The sequence below is a fragment of the Thunnus albacares genome, chromosome 21, assembly GCF_914725855.1.
Source record: "Thunnus albacares chromosome 21, fThuAlb1.1, whole genome shotgun sequence".
Classification (NCBI taxonomy): Eukaryota; Metazoa; Chordata; class Actinopteri; order Scombriformes; family Scombridae; genus Thunnus; species Thunnus albacares.
In genome coordinates this window covers 11,565,967-11,573,957 of record NC_058126.1, presented here as the reverse complement: position 1 = coordinate 11,573,957, position 7,991 = coordinate 11,565,967, and the positions used below count along the sequence as shown (strand labels likewise).

Here is a 7,991-nt window from a genome sequence, read left to right as displayed (position 1 = left end):
AGCAGCTGTCTAGCTAGAAAACCAGAGTTTAGGCTGTACAGCAGTCCACCTGATAGATAGTCTTCATTATCTCTTCCTTCCTCAGGGGAAGGAACTCCGAATGTCCCTCTCTGTATCTTATCAGTCTCTTTTTATAGATCAATAACTACCACCACACAATAGAGCAATCAACTGAATTCTCCACCACCTTTAATTGTGTTGTAACCCTGGACTGCCAATAGATGTGTGATGAGGAAAATACTGGGCTGCAACTTAATATTTTGACTAATTTCATTAATTGGAGAAAGAAATATGATGGAGAAAGTCAGTTGAAGCAAATCTTAAACAGCATTAAATAAACGTTTGCTCACAATCGATGGCAAACCCTTTGAATCGATCGAACCAGTTAAGCCATTCTTCTAATTTGCAGTAAATGTGTTTAATTAGCTGACTGTAACCTTGTCGGCTAGGTTTGGAGGAAACGCTGTCTTTTAATTGGCATAATTAAACAAGAATGAAGGAGAAAGCCTGTGTGCGTCAGGCGATGGTGACTCAACGTGCACAATGTAAGGGAATGACGTCTGGATTTGCAGTAGGAAACACAGTAGCACCCAGTGCTGAATGCCAGCACCACTCAGCATCAATACTGCATGCAGTAATGCTGGAAAGCCAAGCGCTCCAGACCATGAGGCACACAAGAGGGCTAAAATAAGACCTAACAGCCACTGAGCTTTACAGCTCAAATAAGCTCTTATGTGGGAAAAACAGTTCTGCATTCATCATATTGTATCTGTGAAGGAAACTGGGTCAGATTGATAATAATGCAGAGGGTTTGGGTTTGCAAAGTGAAACTACTCCACGGTCAGCTAACCAAGGCAAGTCTTTCCTTTATGAAAAATACTCAGTTCAGATTGGTTTGCAATGTAAGAGACTTTAAAAGAGAGAATTAGTTTGATGACCCTTGATCCAATGTCCAATCTTTAAACAGTCTCTCCTTGAAGTAACTGCAGTACTACTTCTGTGTTGACACAATACACATGCTGCATAACTTAGCCACAAAACACATCTATAATACATATTTTCCATGCACACACATCAATTTATAATGTGCCATGGATTATGTACTGTGTGTTCACATGTCCATGAGCACATGAGTGTGTTAATTGCGTTTTCCCACCGACCTGTGCTGCTCTGGATGGTTCTGACGGTGGTGGTGGTGCGCGGGGGTGAGTTGGTCCTCCTGTTGCCCACCACAATGCCTCCCTCCTCCTCCTCCTGCGAGCAGCCTTTCTCTATGGCACGCACGTAGCTGTGGCTCCGCATGCGGAAGCAGCCGGGCATGGGCAGGTCCAGGGCATCCACCGCCTGCGACTCCATCTCACTGAACACTGACTCACACACCGCCTCGATCTGCCCGTTCACCTCCACCTCACTTACCTGTGAAGGAGGGGACACACACACAGACATAGAGTATGTGCACACAAACACGCAAACCAAAACACACGCAAACGAGCATACACAGCCATGCACAGGGGAAAATAAAAATGAAAAATAAAAATGCACAGGTGCACACCAGCATAGTGCGACACAAGGGAGAATGGACAGCATATTTCAGAAGCAAACGCCAGGGAAACAACTCTTAGTGCCACAAGATTCAATGTTACAGAGAAATTCCACTGATTAAATCTTCACTAGGCAGCAGTTTTATACACAAACACACCTAATCACAAATTGGATGCGGCAATGGAAGTGAGTGTTCCAGTCTCGTAATTTGAGATATGCAGATTCACCATATTTGCCAAATATAAATTCTGTTTGATGTGGACATTTGTCTGCCCACAGAAAGTAACAAATAATCAGGTGAGTATTATTTTACTCAACAGTGAGAGGAGCCTCTTACTGACAAAAACTAAGAAAGTAAATATAAAAACATTATATTAACTAAACTGAATGGTAACAAGTAAACAGACCTTTATGCATAAAAAAGGGGTTCTCCCCCTTTAAATAATGCATTTGCAATGACCAGCTTCAGTTTACACACATCAAATCACACAATTTCTATTATGTAAGTTGAAATTGATCAAACTTTTAACTTTGGACAAAAGTGTGCCAAATGAATAATAAATAAATGCAAATGTTATACCTCTCACTGGTATTTAAATTCAAATTTCCAAGCTGCCTTGTGTAGCTTTAAGCCATATATTGGATTTAAAAATATATATATATATTCATGGAAAATAAAAGAATGTCCAAGGAGTGCAGAGGGGGAGGAATCACTGTAGGATAAAACTTCAAAGGGCCATACAACATAATGAAATACTACAAGTGCTGTTATCAAAGGTGAGGATTAGGAAGTGTCAATGGTAAGACTACTAGAGTTGAAAGGTGACTAGAGGAATCTAACTATATCCCCAACTAGTGCAGTTTGGGTTTTAGGTAACTGAGTAGGCTTCAAACCAGGGTCTTTAAGCTACAGACTTGTGAGAAGAGATTGGTGAACGTGTCACAGACTGGGTTGTGTGAGGGCAGACAATACGAAGCTCCATACCATTCCTTTAAGTTGCCCTTGTTCAGCATTCTTGACAAATCTGGTGTCATTGTCAAGGTTGTAGTTGAAAACAAGTTATGCAAGTGGACTGCACAGGGAGCAGGATATTAGGAATGGGATGTGGCCAGGGACTAAAAAAAGTTGGTTTGGGTATTTGTCAGTGAAGAGAGTGAGAGAGAGAGTGAGTGTACAGTCAGACAAGCATGAGTGTATACTGTAAAGCTTGGAGTCAGAAAGGTTTGTGGACCTCGACGTGACACACGTGTCAACCGGCGCAAATTTGATAGTGGGTGAGTAAGATAGAGAGCCTAGCAGCACCTCTTTTTATTCAGTGGCATTTTTGTAGATGCCAGGTCCACTGTGTCATTCTCCTCTGGGCCTACTCCATGCCACGACTTGAAGGGATGTCTCAAGGGTCCATCATTCAGCCAGTGAGGCAAAGTGTAGCCTCTGGGCTTTGGAGGGGAGTTCATATCCCCTTTACCCCAGGCAAAAAGGTAAGCTAAGTTTCCCTGTCACTCCAAATAATGTAGAGTATGAAACTATGTCGTGCTCAAAATACAAAATGACTAACACCTTATTTTGTGGCAACAACAGACCTCCCCTGTTGAGTGTTTCTACTATTTCCTTGTCAATTCTTCAATATGTTCCATTACCATCAAATCAAGGCATATGCTATTCATCATTTGGAACCAATCCCCATTTCAGCTATTCATAAGATTCATATGGCTGTGTGTTATTTCTTGCTTTTCATCTCTTATATAGCAGATGCCAAACTGAAGAGAGCATTTTTAGCCTGTCATTTTGCTTCATAAAATATGCCGAGGAAGAAGGAGCATATTACGGTAAAAGAGGGGATAAGGAGGGTTCTGCATACCCTCCTGTTTAATTAGCCAATCTGAATATGCCTGTAATCATCGGAGCTCCAGAAAACAGCACACAGACGTATACACTAATTGGGAGATTGGGGGTTTTCGTACTGTTCATACTTTGCCGGATGGTGACCTGATTGTTAATTCAGGCCTCAGGAAGGCTACGGATGGGATTTCCTCCCTCCTGCACGACCTTATTGGACCTAGCAGTGGAGGTACAGGGGATGTAGGGGCTGAAAGGTACGGGCCCCTGGGTGCCACTGACCTGGCTGATGGTGCTCATGGCTCTCATGTAACTCTCGTTTCGCGAGCGGAATTTAGGCGAGGCCAGCAGCCCTGCCGGGTCCAAGCTGTCCAGACTCCTATTGATGGAAACCTCACTCACCGCCCGCAGATAGCTGTGACTCCGGATCTGCAGCTTGGGCGAGTGCTCTGTGGAAATCCTGTCACAAGAGAAGGAAAGAGAGAAGAGAGGGGGAACAAAAAAGACGAAAATGTCAAAGCAGAGAAAAAGGACTTGGTATAAGGTGAGAAACAAAGCAAGATAGAGGCAGGGGAAACAGAAGGAGAGATAAAGTAATGAAAAGGGAGCGAGAGAAGGTATTTGCAAAGTACTTGGCAGCGTGTATGAACCCAAAGATACGGATCAATCCACAATTGCTTCAGGAGACACCCTTATCTAATCAACAAGCGCAGAACTATTGAGAAACACTTGGAGTAGCTTAGGTAGTCTGTCCTTGAAGCACCTTGTAAGCACTTTCTAAAACACTTAACAGTGAGAGCACTCACACAGATATGTCAGAAGAGGAAGAGTGTATGTGTGCCTGCGAGGTATACTGAATATAGAGACTTTCACATAAAAAAAGAGACAAAATGTAGACACAAAGAAGACCTACAGATTGACACGAAAATACACACACATGCACAACACATCCCATCTCCAAGGAAGATGAATAGGTGTCTCATTAGTTCTCTACTGCCTCCAATCTGATCGCTCAGCATGCTTCACGCCTATGCGCATGTGAGTGTTTGTGTACGTGTGAAAAAGTCTGTGTGTGTAGGTTACGGAGCAGTTGGATGCAAGCTAAACAATTCATTAATAAGGGGAAATAAAACCTAAAAAGCTGACTCGCTTTCCTCCTGATGAACATCGTGGCCTACTAAACCGACACACAGAGAACAAAGTGCACAGGAAGAAATGAATACAACTCAGATTAAGTTTATTCTCTGATCATCTGTAAAGCATAATGGCCCAATACTTCCTTTATTTCACACTCTGTCTCTCATCTTCACTCGTGGGTATATAAAAACATTTATACAAACAGGGACATACTGTACATACACACACACACACACAACTCTTATGACTCTCTGCCTCCAGGTCAGGTCTGCTATAATTATGTATTTCATCCTTAAAATAGAGCTGGGTTACCACAGCAAAGCAAACTAGATTACTCATTCTTGGGTGAGTGAGGAGGTGGATGATGGTGTAGAGAAAAAGGGTAGTGGAAGGACAGGAGAGTTATTGTGATGGGAATAAGGGTGGCGATTTTGAACTAATCTTTTACTCATTTTAAAAACACATCTCCATGTTGCCAAACTGGCTTCCTGCAGAGCCTAAAAGCTACTGTATAAAAGTAAAGTCTTTCAGTGGTTATTCACGCATGTTAGTTCCTTTTATCAACACAGTTCATTTGGAGGTTTTCATACTGAGGTGTCTAGTAGCAGCACTGTGCTTTTAATGCATATTTAAATCAGTGTTTCTTGGACAAAATGTGTGGTTTGTTGTTCAAAGCTAAATAAAGCATATACTGTATATAGATAAAGCATTGACAGGCATTCTGACATTTCAAAAATACAGCTGAAGCGATTAGTTGATTAATTGATCAGTCAACCGAAAAAAAGTCAATTTGCAACAACTTTAACAATCAATTAAATTGTTTAAGTGTCTGTTTTGCCAAGTCACTGCTTCTCAAATGTGAATATTTGCTGATACAGAACATCTAGATAATAAACAGAAATTCTTTGGGTTTTGGACTGCTGGTTTAACAAAACAATATTTTTCACTATTTCCTTATATTTTATTAACCAAACAATGTATCAATTGATTGATAAAGTAATCTTTAGATTAATCAACAATCAAAATAATCAAATAATCTTCCCAGCCCTATTCAGCTGAATACGTGAATTAATAATACAGATAGTTAAACTATATTAAAATGGAGTAGAAAAAATGTAAGGCTTTCCCTTGAAAAAAATATTTCAACATTATGGGAATCTTGTCTGAAGTCTTGTGGTCACATGTGGTTGCCAGGCAACCAGCTGAGACTCTAGGAGGCAACTGCGGCTGGCCAAGATATAGTTCAGCACATAACCCCCCTGGAAAGCCACAATATGTTAGTTCTAACGTCTAAGACATCAGCTAAATATTCAGCCATGAGTTCGGTAATCTTTTAGATAACACTAAGCTACGCTTTCTGTACTCAACAACAACAAACTCCTCCCAGCACTCCTCTCTCCAACTCTTTCATGGCTGAATATTTGGCTGATTTTGACAAAAACTCAACTTGTGTGAGATTTAAGAATAAGACTCCTCCTTTAGCGAGACTTGGTTAGACACAATAACAAACAGAATGGATCAAGCGAATGACAAAGAAAAATGTTTTATTTCTCTGTATGGTCCTTTCCATAATGTTGTCAGACACTCATTACAATCTGAGCCTGTCAGTGGCAAAAATAAGCACTTTTTAGTGGACGTACATTTATGGGGTGCTATTGCCCCGTCGGATTACATTGCAGCCCGTTTCGCAGCTGCTGGCTGCAGTGCTCTCACTCAATACTGGACCGCTTTCAAAAATTGTTGTCCCCATTAGTCACTTAGACACAAAAAGATGGGGAGATAGGGTCCCTGAAGTTTCCCTTAAGTATCTATCTGTTCTGTACTTTCCCTGTGCAACATTTCCAATTTTCCTCACATTTCCTATTATCCCTCTGGGGCTCCATACTCTCATGAGTTGATTGAAGACAGAGATGAGAAGGTACATCATTCAGCCCAAGAGAAAAAAAAAATCACATTTTATATATCCCAAACCTCAGAGTTTGATATGAATCATCCATATCAGCCACCTGGAGTCTGTGACTGTGGGTGATGCACAGAGGGATCGAGTCAAGGGGGAATCTACCTACACCATTATCCCTATCCACATCTCCTCTTGATTTCCCTGTGGGACTGATTATAGGCAGGGCCAATGATGTCTATTGTGGCAACTTGAATGGCAGACCTACTCTGTAATCAGTACCACATAGGGGGGGAGGTCAGGATGTCCCAGGGTGTCCCTCTATGGAACAAGTGACATTAATGAACACATGTTCCTCTGACAGTTAGGAATCAAGGCTGTCTAAAGCTGCCAGTAGATTTCTACTGAGGTCAAAACTCCACCAACACTAGGAGTATATAGAACAACTTCATTGTTAGACCAACACATTTCAGCTTGTGGCCTTCATCAGGATCATCATGAAACACATTACAAACAACATTTAAATAGGGCAAGTATGAAGCAGAAAAAAGTTTAAGAAAAGGTAAAAAATATAAATGACAACCAGTCATATACATCCACACACATATCAGCCAATGGGGCACCTACAAAGATGGGTTGGGTTTATGGTCATGTGGCTTCAGGCCAATCGTTGTCCCAGACTGGCAGAGGGGCAACGGTAAGTGTCCAATAAGGGACATGAGTGACACCATATTTGGTCCATAAACTGGATAAGTGCAACTAAGGAGTGGCACTTGAGTTTGTGTAGAAGAGGCCTTAACCCAAAATGTGCCTATTTGATGTGGCATACTTTAAAAACACTTTAATTAAAAAAAAAAAAACTTTTTATGAAGTGCTATATATAGAAAGAGTAGGAAGAGCAACAAGATACATCATAAAAAATACATCAAGGAAACCACTACAAAACCACATGAGAGATATTTAAGAACCACTATAAAAACTCATTAATTGAGAAGTCTTCATTCATGCCCCCTGGAAATAAACTTTTGAAATTCCAAAATGCTTCTCTCTTTTTCCTGAGAAAATTGACATTACCACCTCTTTGGCTGGACTTAATCACTTTTATGCCTATAAAAAATAGAGATGAAATGTGGTGTTGCTTTTCATTGAAATGTCTTACAACAGGAGTGGTTACATCATTCCTCTTAATGGAGCTCCTATGTTCAGTGATACGCTTCTAAGGGAACAGGATGTCTTACATATATGTTTTATCATATGGCAATTGTGTCATATAGACAACATTTTTTGTTTTACAGTTAATAAAATCTAAAAGTTTTTATAGTGGTTCTTAAATATCTCTCATTTATGTGGTTTTGTAGTGGGTTTTATGATGTATTTTTTAATGATATATCTTGTTGCTCTCCCTTCTCTTTCTATATATAACACTTCATAAAAAGTTTGGTTTTTTTTACATTTAAGTGTTTTTAAAGTATGCCACATCAAATAGACACACAGACTTTTTTTTTTTCTGCTTCATACCTACCCTATTTAAATGTTATTTGTAATGTTTTTCATGATGACCCTGATGAAGGCTAC

At 40.4% G+C, this 7,991-nt stretch overlaps 1 protein-coding gene across 1 annotated transcript in view; it reads right to left on the bottom strand.

The window, feature by feature from the left end:
• Positions 1 to 959: 959 nt before the first annotated feature.
• LOC122973002 (disks large-associated protein 1-like) overlaps positions 960 to 7,991 on the bottom strand; it is a 70,239-nt gene continuing 63,207 nt past the window's right edge. Inside the window, exons 5-7 of the mRNA XM_044340452.1 lie at positions 3,665 to 3,842; positions 1,161 to 1,416; positions 960 to 997 (exon numbers count right to left, since the gene is read on the bottom strand). Of these exons, the coding sequence (XP_044196387.1) occupies positions 960 to 997; positions 1,161 to 1,416; positions 3,665 to 3,842 (472 nt within the window). The remainder of the gene's footprint in view (positions 998 to 1,160; positions 1,417 to 3,664; positions 3,843 to 7,991) is intronic.